The sequence below is a fragment of the Falco cherrug genome, chromosome 9, assembly GCF_023634085.1.
Source record: "Falco cherrug isolate bFalChe1 chromosome 9, bFalChe1.pri, whole genome shotgun sequence".
NCBI classification, from domain to species: Eukaryota; Metazoa; Chordata; class Aves; order Falconiformes; family Falconidae; genus Falco; species Falco cherrug.
Genome location: NC_073705.1, coordinates 26,381,026 through 26,395,872, shown reverse-complemented (window position 1 = coordinate 26,395,872; position 14,847 = coordinate 26,381,026). Strand labels below are relative to the sequence as shown.

The 14,847-nt window shown below is 37.6% G+C and overlaps 1 protein-coding gene across 1 annotated transcript in view; it reads left to right on the top strand.

Moving 5' to 3' along the window:
• The window catches only part of CFAP58 (cilia and flagella associated protein 58), a 60,632-nt gene that overhangs the window by 4,879 nt on the left and 40,906 nt on the right, over positions 1-14,847 (top strand). The window contains exons 3-9 of the mRNA XM_055721310.1: positions 2,231-2,379; positions 4,189-4,345; positions 6,381-6,575; positions 8,781-8,918; positions 11,059-11,218; positions 12,955-13,037; positions 14,217-14,408. Coding sequence (XP_055577285.1) covers positions 2,231-2,379; positions 4,189-4,345; positions 6,381-6,575; positions 8,781-8,918; positions 11,059-11,218; positions 12,955-13,037; positions 14,217-14,408 — 1,074 coding nt within the window. The remainder of the gene's footprint in view (positions 1-2,230; positions 2,380-4,188; positions 4,346-6,380; positions 6,576-8,780; positions 8,919-11,058; positions 11,219-12,954; positions 13,038-14,216; positions 14,409-14,847) is intronic.

The window sequence follows — 14,847 nt, the reverse complement described above, 5'->3', positions numbered from 1 at the left end:
GTGACCTGAAATCACTGCTCATCTGAATGGCCTCATTGACTTCAGGGGATCACTTTTGCGAATACTCACCAGAACAAAATACTCGCTGAAGCCAGTAAGACCTCTCAGAGGGCATATTGATTTTATTCGCCAGTTCCATCCCCCTGAACTTCAATCATAATGATTCAATTCACCAATTTAATCACAGTCTAATCAGCCAGCAGAAAGCTTTAAGTAATCAGCTTTAATCTTATTTTCCATTTGCATTTTTCTAGAGAAAGGCTGGTTGCCTCTTACTGGTTGGCAAATCTGAAACATGTTTATTTACAGCTATATTTTTTGCTTTTTTTGCCAGTCAAGGTGACACACTGTCTTCATGTCATCATTTCAGCCTAGTGTGCACTTATTTAAATTTCATAACTGAACATTTTAATGTAAGACAATAATGAATGAAAAATTTATTATTTACTAGATGATACTTAATGCTTTATGTGTGATCATTGCTGCATTTGAATGGAAATTAAAACTCAAAATATATAAAATGTAAAAATTAACTTAATATTTAAAACGTCTAAAATATGCTTTATACATAAGTGAAAAGCACAATTTCAAACTAAATTTTGAACTAAGTAGTTTATTAAGTAATGAAAATAGTGTTTGTATGTAGTGAATTTAATTGATTATAATCTCTTTCAGAATTTCTGAACAAGTAAAGCCCACTGTTTAAGTCTTTATTAATAAGTTGGGGGAAAAAATGAAGAGCAAACATTCCTGATCTTTAAGTTCCAGATGGTTTCTCAAATTTGGATAGGCGGACTAGTTGAATAAATAAAATGAAAATGTATACCCTCTCTAGTTTCAAGAGGCTACAGATGTTATATTTTGTGTTATTTTTTTAGTAAATTTTGGTAGCCTGTTACTTCTGCTAATTCAATAGGTTGATTTTTTTAATTTAGGCAGTAAGCAGCTTGAGTACTACATTTATTTGATTTTAAAGAGTTCAATAAATATATTAACAATATACCATAATATAGGTGTAATTTTGAGTTTAATGTTAAACAGATTTTCTTTAGAACTAGAGATGTTAATTTCAGTAAAGAACTGCTGTAAACAATTTGATATAACTTATTTGATATTCTTCATTGTGGACCAATTTTTAATTGTTTTTTCCATGCTCCCATTTTCATATGATGCAAGTGGGAGTTGAAAGGGACATTATGGCTTGAAGTAATGATGGTTCTGTCTGACTCTGCTTGGGGAGACCCTAGAACTAATGCAGAGCTGCACAGCCACACTTGGAGTCTAAATTTGTACAAGTCCATCAAGTCCAGTACTCCACCAGGAGCCAGCTGAGAAAAGAGCATGAGAGAGAGGACATCATGCTGTGATTTGCAGCCCAGGGACTTCTAGTGTCAAAATAAGTGCTTCGTTATTTACTGAATCTTGGGGAACTTTCCTTCCAGTCCAGTCGCTTTCTGAATTTATGCATTTTTTTTTAGGACAGGATTCCAGAATTGGTAGAAGCTTGGTTTGAACCTGGCAAGGAATAAACCTGCTGTGTGCTTCTTAATAATCTGATTCAATGGAGAGAGATCTAGAGGAAGTTAAAAATACAAGTGAACCCTCCTCCCCTATCTTGTTTGTGGATATCAAACCCTGGGTTTGTGAGAGGCACATGAGTCAAGCAGACAAGTAGTTCCATGTGTTGAAATTCGGCTTGAGAATTGTGGCTCTTCTAAATACATAGTTAAAATCAAAATACACTAGATCCTCCCAGATGAAAATGAACAAAGAAGGATAAAAGCCCAGAGTAACATCTTTTTTTCTCATCCAAATCAAATGGGATGTTCATTGTCGTAATAAGCTAATAAGTTCATAAGTGAGATATTTAAGTAGACGGTATCTTTGTGGGCACTGATTTTTCAGTAAATTTTTAGATATTAGTGCGACTTACACAACCAAAACCTCACAGAATGAGATTTGATAACGTTCAGATCTGTGTGTAGAAGAAAATGTATTAGAGCTTTTGTGGTGTAAATTGACATAGCCTGAATGGCTCAGAATGTGTGCTGTGCTCTTGTCCAAAAGAAAAGACAATTGGTGAAGATTCGCAACAAACTTTTGTGAATGTAAACATGAAAAGGCATGAAAATCTATTTTCTTAATTAACCAAAATGCAAGATGATTTTTAATTTGTTGTTAATTTTCAACCCAATTTAATTTATGTAATTGTTTTCCATTTTGTTCCTAGGAGATTGAAAAGTCCTGGAAAATGGTGGATGCAGCCTATGAAAAGGAAAAGAAAATGAAGGAAACAATTAATTCACTGCAAGAGGAAACCGCGCGCCTAAATAATTTAGTGAAACAAGGATCTGGACCATCTCTGAGAGAGGAGTACCAGTAAGTATTCCCCAGGGAGGGGGAAAGCCTGATTGGTTATCTATCATTCTACATCTTGTTTAGCTATTTAGATAGTACAAAACCACTGGAAAACAGAAAAAGAGGTCTTTTCTGCCTTTTACTTTTCTCATGAGTACACATTTATTGGTCTATGTGTTTATGCAGTGAGCAAGTACAGAATCAGGCTCTGAGCAAGTTCATTCAGTATTGGATTAAGCTGAGAGATCAAATAAAAATCAATATTATGCACTTTCTCAGTATCTGTCATATTGTTTTATCTGACTAGCACTTCAACGTACTCTGAGAATAGGATCCTGTCAACACTTTTACATCTGATGGGAGCAGGGTCAAGTAGATAAGTCAAGGAAGCAGGAGACTTCATTTCTCTTTGCAGCTTTGTTATAAGGCATTATCACTGTCTGTATTCTTGTTTATATTTTATATTTATACATTTTCAAGACTGTGTGTTTTTTTTACTGAACACTTATGCATAGAGGGACCCAGTCTCAGATGGAGCCTCTAGCTGCTATAGTGTGCAAATAATAATGATCCTCAGGAGTTGCTCAAAATGCCTCCAAAAGCAAGTGTTTATTGTGTCAGGTCCTCTGGCTGTGCTTATGCTGTAATATTAAGTGTGAACTCCAAGATGAGATTAAGTATATTGACCCTATGACCTGTGCACTTTCTGTCGAGATTGCCGATGGTTGGCCCAGCTAGTTCTGGCTTGAAATTTCCACATTGTTTAAGTTATTTATTTATATTATGCATTCAGGATATGTATGGGGAATGCTCGTCTCCCTGTGCACTGTATATCCGGGCTGCATAAACGAGGCTTGGGTCTGTGAGCAAGGCCTTTAGTGTGCTCAAGTGTCTCTCCTCCATGGAATGTGCCAGCACATAAACCACCTGGATGCATGAGAAATCTATTCTACTGTTTGTCCCTAAAATGTTCTGGACCTGTTAACAGGTTTCCCTGGATCTAAAAGCTTGGTCATTAAGCCTTTCCCTAGTATAACTCTCCCTGAAGGCAGCTAGCTCTCTGGTGGCTGCTTTTTGCATTTTCCTGCAAGAGCCCGGAGCCATTACTTTGCCAAGACCTCACTCCTGTGTTTCCAGATGCTGCCCAGACTGCTGAGACCTGCCTGCTTACAATTTCTTCATAAGTTCCTTCTGTATTGCACTCCAGTTCCATGCTTAAATACTCTGTGCAGCGACAAAGCAATGGGACCAGACAACTCCTTTGTCCTTCGGCCCTATGGGGCTGAAAACCCGACAGTCTTTTAGAACTATAAGGCTGGTTTTTAAGGTTGACCTTGAATCCACACCGCTTGGACTTTCTTTCAGATTGTGAATGTGTCCAAACAGGGACTCTGCTTTATTCTTTCATTAGGTGATTATATGACATAACCTGGTTAGGTGCCCAGTCAGGTAAGCTGCAGAGAGACTGGTTACAACAATGTAACATTTTTGGTCCCCGAGTAATTTTACAGGACAGAAAAGGAATTTTGTTCACTGTTACCTTTTGGGGAAACTGAAGGCTTCTTGAGACCCATGAGGATGTGATATAACAAGAAGGAGTGATTTATTGGACTAGGTTAACTTTTAAAGCTGCCTATGTTGATGCAGACTACAGTCATACTAGATAGAGCATATAATTCAATTGCCCAGCAGAGCCTTAATCCAAGAGGAGTTTAAAATGAAACAAATGACTTTTAAACTCCTGTTTCTCACAAAAGATCTTGCTCTGGCATAGGAGGAACAACAGAAATGGCCTGTGACACTGCTTGACTATTATTTCCTTGCTTCCAGTATCCGGGATTTGCTAAAACGTAAAGAAGGGGTAACAAAGGAGCGAGACCAACTGTTGTCAGAGGTTGCGAAGTTACGTCAAAGTCTAGCTCAAGTCACAGAGCAGCTGCAGGATACAGAGAAGGCAAAAAATGAGGCAGATCAATCCATTACACAGGTCTGTACAGATCACCAGGTAGTGATTTTAAGTTTTGTCCTGAACCATTTTCCACACTTGCAATTTATCTCCTTTAACTAGTATGCTACTACCTGTACTTTCACATCTCAAACATTTTCGGGAGTGCTCAGAAAGGAGTCTGTTGTGAATGATTTTTCTCTACTTCTAGGCTATGTCCTTTGCAAAGTGTATTGTCTCATACCAGCTGCTTCCATAGCTTCCCCATACCCTGAATGAAGTCAAGGTTCTTTTGCTTGAATAGTAGTTATCTTTCATACTGGAGATGTGTGGGTTTTTTCTGCATTGTACATCCTTATTCCTCCAAAGAACCACTTAGAACATAGACCTGGAATGCGTATGCTAGGTCCCTTGCTGTTGGCACTGGTTGTCATATGATGCCATACCGTCATTTTTAAGAATGTATCAAATTCTGACTTAAAAGCTAATTAGGCTACTTTCTGCCCTACCTCTTATGGGAAACTTTTCCAGAACCTCACTTTTCTAATGTCTAAAGACCTCTGACTTTCTTTTTCACACTGATTCCTGCCTACTGTTTTTCAGCTTAAATAATTTTTCACCTCACCAGTGTCTGTAGAGAGCAGCCATATTCAATCCCAGCTTTACTTTTTTTGTCTCCTAAGTTAGGTTCTCTGCTTTTATGACCATCTGAGTAGACAGTTCTTCTTTACTGATCAATATGTAGAGCTTCCTTTAAATGTGTATGGCAGCTAGAGATACAGAAGACTGAGGATCGATAGGATACCCACTGAATGGAGAGAAAGTAGAACAGGATGGAAGATGGGATACTGAACTCTGATACATCAAAATCTAAAAACATAATAATGAGGAATAAAGAATTTAAAGCAAAATATAAATAGGGGCTGGAGCAGGATAACAGGAGAAAGGAAAAGCAGAAAAGAACACAAAGAACAGAAAAGAACTAGAAGTAGCATTTAGCTTACAGTTTTTTATTAATCACAAATAGGAAAGTAATGATCAGCCTGGGTTTCATGCATAGAACTTGTTTCTGTTTCTAAAGCAGATGGATGGGAATGTATTACAAGAGAATATAAATCCTTGCTTTTCTGACAGTATTGTGGGCATGGGAGAAAAGAGAGAGGATTGAAACTCCCGCCAAAACTTACTGAATCTTCTGATACTAACTTCCTCAGCCCTTAAATTTATGGGATTGTTACAGCATTTGGAACTTGTAACCACCTCCTGTCCTCCCAGTACGAAATTATTCTCCACTTCAGACTGTTTAAATGAAAATGGCTTTTTGAAAAGCCTGTTGAAGACCCTGACAGTTCTGGCAACTTTTCATCTGTGGGCTCAAAGGGAGAGGAATGTTTAAGTGAAGAACATCTTTCAATTGCTGGTCCCTGGCTGAACTGAATATTTCCATGTGGATCAACCCCCTGTGTCTCCTCTCTGCAGATTCTGCTCCATCACATTTTTGGGGAGGGAGAGAGCCAAAGTCACAAGACAGTCTATTAAATATGAAAGCACCTCTTTCAGCTTTCTCACAGAGGAGCTTCGAGAGCAGAAGGATTGAGAGCAGTTGTGAAAATGAATGCTGGTCTGACATCTCTCTTTTTCCTTTAATATCAGTGCAATAATTGTTTCTGCTGGTGAGAGAGAAAAAACAAAATGAAAATCCTCACAATGCGACACCAAGCCCTAATTAGTTTTAATGCTGCATTCAGAAAGTACCACTTTACAAACAACTTAAAACTGAAAATACATTTGTGCCACTGCTTTTATGTCTGCATCAGACCCCTCTGTGTGGGTGAGCTGACTGGTGCTTAAGAAATTCTTGTCATCAATAAATAAGTTCCCTCATGCAGGATTTTTTGTTCAACCACTTGAGAACATACTTCTGAGAAGATCTGGCATAATCCATGTAGTAGTGGGTCCGGTAGTACAGAAGCTGCTGTTTTCAGCATGAGGCATAGTAGAAGGAGAGGTAAGAGGCCTTGTTTTCCTGAATAAAAGGCAGCAGATCTTAAAACTTTTGTCTTCTCTATTATTATAGCTTCAGCAAGAAATCCTGCTGCATCAGAATAAGGCATCACAAGAAGCTCAAAAGAAGGAAGAAATGGAGAAGCAGCTGAAAAATCTTCTAGTTGAAACGGATAACAAACAAGCTGAGATCAAGAATTTACAAGAATATATACAGAGGAGCCAAGAGGAACAACTGAAATTGGAACAGCATCTAAAAGAGCAGAAGGTAGGATGCAATGGCACACTACATTTATCAGGTCTAAGATTAGGGTCAGATATCAAAATAAGAAAATGGATTTTCCTGGTGAGAGAGGGAGGGGAGGGAGATTATTTTTAAATGTTAATAAATATTTATTTCTATATAAATACTACTTTACTAATAAATAAATATGTAAAGCTTGCTGGCAGGTTTCATCTAGTGGATTGCAATGATATTGTTAGAGGTCATCTTGGAAAGATCATAGCAAATGAGACAAAGTCTGTGGAGAGCGTGGATGATCTAGTGGTAGTAACAGGAGATTGCCAGGTTGGACTTCTGACATATATTGCCAGTTTTACCACTGATCGACGGTAGTGGCATTGGTAAAGTCATTTTACCCCCGACCCTTTCTTTCTTTTCTGTCACAATAATTTTTATCTACCTCTCAAGCTTGTGGAAGAGTTTCTGTGAAAGGGAAGAGAACTGTCTTTGTAAACCTTTTTGATTGATTTTCCCCATTCTGTTTCTAAAAACTTTATCTGGAAGTGTCCTAACGTAGCATTCTGCAAGTGTTTGAATTTTCGGGTTTTCAGTTCATTTCCCCTGACTTTGAGAAACTCTCAGAGAAGCAATTTCAGTAAATGGCAGGGAAGATCTCATCACTGTAAGACAGTCCTACCTTAAAGGAAACTTGTTTGGGAGTTGTCTTGTAAATTTATGATTTTGATGTCATTTTCTTCCCTTCAGGTCCCTGAAGTTGTGAAGGTAGAGGTCTGTGACAATTTTTTGTCAACATAGAGTCTTAGTAAAATCATTCACATAAAGAGATACAGGGAAGACTTGATTATTTCTCTGAATATCACTGATTTGATGCAGCTTTTGAGGGGAGCTCCGTGATCTGCCAGGACAGTCACATTGTTTTTAAATAGGGTATCTACAATTCCTGGTTCTGTTCTATTCTTCCTTCTCCTATCTGTAGTCCCTTTCAACCTTTCTAAGTGCAGACTTTAAGGATATTCAATTGTCCAAATGGTCCTGGAAACCAGTAGTTCACATAAAGTGCTGTGCCTACACCAATTAGCCAGACTACTGCACTGTCTGTGTTGCCTGCGCTGTCATGAAGGTGTCTGTGGATGCCCTGTATTGTCTTTTGCAAAAATTCTGTCCAAAACACAGGCTGTCCAACTGTGCAAGAGTCAGGGTGGAGATACGCAAGAGAAGGTGACACAGCCATTGCAGCATCATTGGGTTATTGTTTCTCAACTGAATTGTAGTTGGCTGTGATGCCTGCTCTTATGCTACCGAAATTTCAAGTAAAATATCCTTGCTTGCATGACAGTGTTGATGGTTTGATACAGCTACTATAGGCTGCATCCTCCTTAAGTCAAAGTCTCGATAAAGAGTTACCTTAAACACAATGTTATCCTGACATTTGCAACACAAGAATCAGTATTTCTTGTTTTCACATTGTCTTTGCTTCTGCATGCATTCAGAAGAGGGAGATTCCACTTCTCTTCCTTTAATGTTTGTTAAGGGCATAGTACATATTGACTTCATTGGTTTATCACACATTAATGCTTCAAGTGAAAAATATGATGGTTGTTCTTTCCTCACTTATGGAGTAGTATTTGTTAGGGGAAGTCCCATCAAGTGAAAGAAAAGACTGGCAGCTGCAGTACTGAAGTCTATGTTCTCCACAGAAACCATGAAACTGCTGTTCTGGGCTTTTGACTGAAGACAAATTAGAGAAGAAAATGGTTGTGTCCTGGTTTCAGCCAGCCATGTAACAGAGAAATGTTATCAGCGTATTAATGTAGGATTTGCTTTTTAAGAAACAGAGCTCCCGTGCCCTCTGCTGATTGAAGCAATTTGAATCTCATACTCATTTTCCATAATGATATGTAGCAAGTTGTGTTACCGTGATGCTTGCCAAATGCCTAACAAGGAGTAAAATATTTATCTATCACCTGCAAGAGAGACCTGCTAAGCTCCCAGAAAAAAAATGACACTGGCTGTGTTATTCATTAGAAATTATCATTTCCCCTAGTCAATATGAACATGTATCATATTTCATGTTAGTAATTTCATCACCAATGAAGAGTGGTTTTTAAGCAGACTACAATCTGTAGCAACTTTTATCTCCTGGGGAGATGGAAGGTTCTGTCTTCATGTATATGTAGATATTGTAATGAGATTAAAAAGAATTAATAGGATTTTTCTTTAATCTGACAGATCTTGAATGAAAGAGCTAGTAAGGAGCTTAAGCAATTTCAGATGAGAAATAATAAGCTCATGCAAGAGAGCAAGCAGCAAAGTGTGATGCTTGAAGAGGTGAAGCAGGACATCCAGCAGAAGACAGCAGAACTGAAAGTAAGTGCCAGGAGGTGCAGGCAGCCTATCAGCCATATCACTCTGATGGCAGCCTTACTATGTGGAATGGGGATGACTTCAGTTCTTATACTTCCCTATAAGTAGTTTTGGAGGAAATTGAGGATTTTTTAGGAAAAGATCTGGCTGTCACTAGATGCCATTCTTTCAATGGCAGTACCATGGTGCAGTCTCCAACCCTATCACCTGACGTTGTAGCACCTGTTGTGCTGAATGAGCTGTGTTTCATAAGACACAAACTAAAATGCTCAACATATTGTGTTCATAAAGGATGCATAAAGGTACTTTTGACAGGTGTAAGGTGGTTTTTTTGGTTGTGAGATCTTCAGGTAAGAGCAACGACTTCCTTTCTTATTGTGATTAAAATAATCTGAATGTTGCCAAAACCCACTGAAAAATGTTAAGGTTATAATGACAGTGTCCTGGATAGCTTCCACTGAAGGGAGCTACTTCCAACACTAAAATTTCCCCCTCCCAGTATCAGTTGGGGAAGTTAAATATAAATAACTAAGATGGTGTTTACTTTCTGATCTAAATGGGTTTCTTGCCTGACTTTACATTGTCTTAACAGCTGTTTTGTACCACTCAGAAGCAGGTGAGTTTTTGGGGAAGGATTAAATGATTCCTGCTATTGCTTTTTAGGATACTTTGAGAGCATTTGTGATAAAGTACAGATGTTATTACTCTGTCTGTGGTATCTTGCATTTTGTATCATCATTGGGGTTTAAACACTAAACGTTATGAAATTCAGGTAGAAAATCATTATCTTATCAAAGTTTAGTCAAGTATAACCAATCCACCTAAATAAAAAGGTTGCTTGCCAATAGAGGTTGGTTTTTTTTTAATGGGAACTGTTAGTTGGAATGATAAAAGTTAACCAGTGACAGATTAAAAGCTCAGTTCATAACTTACGTAGTAGATGATTCTGATATGGATCCTTAACGGGCTATGTGGTAGGAGCTTGTTTTCTGCTGTATTTTGTTAGTCAGTCTGGAGGATGTTTTTCTTACCTATTTGAAAAACAAATTACTGACTTTTTCCAGGTTATCTGGTTGTATCATTACTTCTAGTAATACCATAATTGTTTAAAGCTTTACAAACACTGCATTCAAATGTGACTTACATTTGGGGTTCTGAAGTGTCAAAAGTAGCATTTTGATTCTATGATCTTATTCTAACTTCAAGAAGAGTTGATGGAACTTGTGGAGTCATGCACACAAACTTCTGGGAACAAAAAAATAGAAGTTACTGCTCAGTTAGTAACTAAGCTAATTGTTAAAGTTTCTAAGATCCCCAGTCATGATCTGAGATGCCCCTTTTGTAGGCACTGCACTTAGAGTTTCATCCTGCATTGTGCTGAGTGCCTCCACTATGGTGTTGGGCAACCCAAACTATGGAAGTACTCATAAATTTCTTCAAGGTTATTGTCAGTAAGAACTGAGGAGATTCACATCTTTGCAAAGGGTACTCACATAGCAGGATTCACCATCTCACAGAATCAGTATCTGAGGCTGTAGTCTGTAAAACCTAACAGTGGTACTGAATTATATGAGGAAGCTATATTTCCATCTTAAAAGGAAAGAGACTAATTTCTGTTGTGATTATTAATTGGTTTTCATGGTAACCAATTATACAGTGTTTTGATTGATAATTCTATCATCTGATTGTATAGCAAATGAGATGAACTCTACATTTATTTTTATTTTTTAAAAGCCATAGGTTATAAAAGAGATGGGAGTAACAGATACCTGCTATTAAGGACATGCAATCAGACCAGACCCTAGCTATCTTTCTCATCACAGTCACTGTTCTTAATATTTCAAAGGAAATTAGAGCTGCCTGTGTTTAATCTGCGGGGCTAATTGGGTAGTGCTGTGTGAGGTTTGCAGCTGGGGATTTTTCAGCCCTAAAGAATAAGATTTGATTATAATTTTCCTTGCCCTAACTGGCTTTGTTTAAATTGTTTTTAATACTGTTCAATTAGCTAATTATCTTCTCTCAGGTGGCCCACTGCACTTACACCTTTGCTTCTTGAACTTAAAGGAATAACTATGTACTAAGTACAGAGGCATTTTCTTTCTGTGGATACTTTCTCTCCCCTTTTCCTGTTGCTTTTCTGTAGGCCAGAGGTGATGAAGTGACTCAGGCGCACCTTGAAATTTCAAAGCTGAGCAAAGTACGAGATGTTCTCCAGGATAAGCTGTGTTTTGCAGAGAAACAAAAAGTTGATGCAGGACATGAGAGAAACACCCTAAAAAATCAAATAATTGGACTGGAGAGGGGTAGGTGCCTAACTGATGTGTGGATCTGTCTTCTGATTCATAATTTATTAATTCAGTATACATCTTCCTATTAGGATCATTCTCCTTTAGTGTGTAGTATAAGCCTGTATAAAAGACAGTTGGACTCTACAGCAGGATTTTAAAATCCCTTGTAGACTTACAGAATTTTCATAATGTAGTATATGTGGGGTGAAAATACAACAGGCATAACTGAAGTTTGTGGTGTGCCAATTTGTGCCATGTCACATAGTCATCCTCAATCCACTTTTATTGCTTCTGCACTGACCTGTGAGAAAAGCAATCTCAGAGGTTATTGAAATCAGACATGGTTAGGACACACTTTTATTTCTGCTCTTATTATTGTCTCTGCTGAATAGTTACAGCCTGGAAATGAATATGTGCAAGTAAACTGCTAAACTTAGTTCTGATATGTTTAGGACTTCAGTTGGTCAGTGTGGATACTAGAGCTGTCCAAGTATTGACTTTGACTTGCTAGCAGATCTGGAAAACTAAGAATGAACTTTCAACATTTTTGCCAAATGGAAATTTTGGAAGAGAATGCCTTGGGTCTAATGAAATATTTTGTTTACCTTTAAATAAACAACTTTTTGGGTATTTTTGAGCATTTAAAACTACTTTCTGTTTTTAACTTTAAAATACATATAGGTTTAAAAGTCAAATATGTTTTGAAATAAAAATAGACACATTTAAAAAAAAATGTTTATTATTTTTTTCCCCTCCTAAAATAATACTATGAAGGTGGCAAAATATTTGAGTTTATGAGACTTTACTTTTTGAGGCAGAAAAAAACCCCTTTACTATAAACTTCATCTAGGTCAAATTGATATATGCTGGTATAAATGCCTTTCCCTGCTCTCACTTGTTTCTAGCTTGTCTCCTGAAGAGACTGAATGTATGAGATATGAATCCTTACATGTAACTATATTTATGGGAAGTCATGTCTGCTTTTCGCTCTGTGAGGGTGGAGGACCTTTCCCACAGGTGCTTTACTAGTACTTCTTAAGGTCATGCTCTGTACTAGAAAGAAGGGAGGAACTTAAGCAATTCAGATCCGTACTGGAATGCCTGAGGAGGGCTACTACTAACATGTATTTTTGCAGTATTTGACAGATCTTAGCACTCCAATGTACTGCATTTCCTGAGTTGCAGAGTTAGCGTAGCAGGTTTTAATTAACTTTAAAATATAGTGCAAATGCATGTCTCCAATTTTTAATATCTTTTTAGCAGTATGGGTCCAGTGTTCATCTTGACCCATAGAAAATAGTTTTAACTCCACTGAAGCCAGTAGAATCTCACTGCTTCAAAGGAGAACTGGATTTCACATAGAGGAATTAGGGTAATTGTGGAAGTCCCTGTTTTTGAAAGTGCCTCAATTTTTGATGCTCATGTTCAAGCTTCTTCACAGGCTCTGAGTTTCACTGTGCTTAGCTATTTCTGAAAATACAACTTCTTTGTGGTATCTTGGTTTGAACATCCAAATATAATAAGCCCTCATACCATTAATTACCGTGCCTGAGTTCTTCTAAGTTCTTCTGAGTACCAAAATAAGTATTAACATCTTTATCTGATACCTGAGGTTGCAAAACCTGGTCACAGATGATTGAACTGTTCACGTAATGTTAAGGCTTTTTAAGAAGTCCACTAAGTTGTTTCTGCATTTTTAATAGCTGTACAGTTTGAATCAAGGATTTATTCACTTTTCTCCTTTTCTCTAGAGTTGGAGGCTGCCAAAAAGCAGGCGGAGATCGACAAGAAAGCTATAGATGCTCTTGTGAAGGAAAAGGATCTCCTAAACCAGGTGAGCTTGCATTAGTAATAATGAAAAATGAATCTCACAGCTTGGGAATGAAATGTCTAGTTTAAACACTCACAGCAACACAGGAATGTTGTAGAATAAGTAATGTTAAGTAAAGCATTCAGATTTCCTTAAGCAGATGCTCACACTGCTGCTTTTCTGTGTATTGAAATAGCATTAGTACCCATAGCCACATGAAAGTTTCTAAGTTTTAATGTACAAACAAACCATCAGGGAGTTAAAAAATACTACAGGTGTTTACTTTTATTGCAGACCTGTTACTTGATATCCAAAGAGTTTGTTACATCTATACTTTTACACTCTCTAGCATACAAAGTTTAATACTAATATCAGCAAACTGAGTCGTTGCTAGTAAAAGAACAAACCAAAATGTTGGTGCACCAATGTAGCAGCGTGGCAGGCTGTGCTAATAGTAATCCTTGCTTTTAGGTCTATTTCTCATACCAATCATTTTCTGTCAGGCCAAGGTTCTTGTACTGCAGGATAGCAGCTCATGTTTACGGGCATTCCTGAAGTGTAATCTAGTAAATTCAATGCTAAAAGATGATTTCTGAGGTGCTTTACTTGGTATAGATTCACTGTTCTATATCTTGACTCCAGCAGAGGCTTAGATTTGGCAGGTGACAAATACCTGTTATGTACAGGGAAAGAAAGTTCAAAGTGGGATGAGGCAGCTGATTTTGTAAAGATGATACCTCGCTGTTTTCTTTTTAATCTTATGCATAATTTTAAATGAAGCTTGGTTGATTTCCAGTTTGAAATTGCTATTTGGGACATGAGAAGGAAGCATATTTGGTTATTTGTTTTTATTATTTATTTTACTGGCTATTGGCATGCTTTACAATCTAAATGCCTTAAAGCTGGTAAGGTTTTTCCAGTTTTTGGTTAATTCCACTTGTAAACAATCCTATCCATTATTTTGTAATGCAGATACTAGTATTTTAACTTCAAATCACAAAAAAACACTATTTAGCAACTCTGTTAGAGATTTAGTTTTGTTTTAAATCAGATGTGAGGCTCAAGTATTTCAACTGAACAAATTAGATAAGGAGTAATAACACTGGGAAGTCCATAATCCACCTAGACAATGGCACGTTTTTGTCATAGTGGTGGCAGTGTTGCCTTTTCAGCTCAAGAGTCATTATTTTATGTTCCCTGTAGCACTTGGTCAAGGCTAACAGTGCCACTCAGAAACAGATAAGTTTGGTGAAGATCCATGAGCAGTCAAAGAAGAGCTTGGAAGAAGAAATTGAAAAATATAAGAGTGAAGCTCAGAAACAACGGAAGATTATTTACCAATTAGAGAAGGACAGAGATAGTTTCATCAATGAAACCAGTGAGCTCAAAGAGAAGGTAGGAACAGTTCTTTGTACAAGTGGTTCTTTCCTGTCTTACTCAAAATGTAGAGATATATTCATTTCCTAATGTGCCAGTGAGAGGAAGCTTGGCTCAGTGGTCTTCACACAGTTTACAAAGGTCTCTGGGGGAACCTCATCAATGGGTGTGTATTCTGTGAGAGACTTGGAGTACAGCCATGTATTTCTCTTATTCAGTGGTCATTTGGGAAATTGAACTAGGGCTGGAGTTCAGACCAAGACCTCTGACTTCTTATATCCGAGTTCCACAATTGAAACTGATACGCAACTAGAAATTACTCTTTGATTGTTCTGCCTTACCTGCAAAGGACCTTATCTTGCATACTAGTGTTGTCCTCAGATTGAGGCCAGTGAGAGCTGACAGTGCTTGACATCTTTGTATGAGACTCAGCATTTTGAAGGATTTGTCCCAGTAA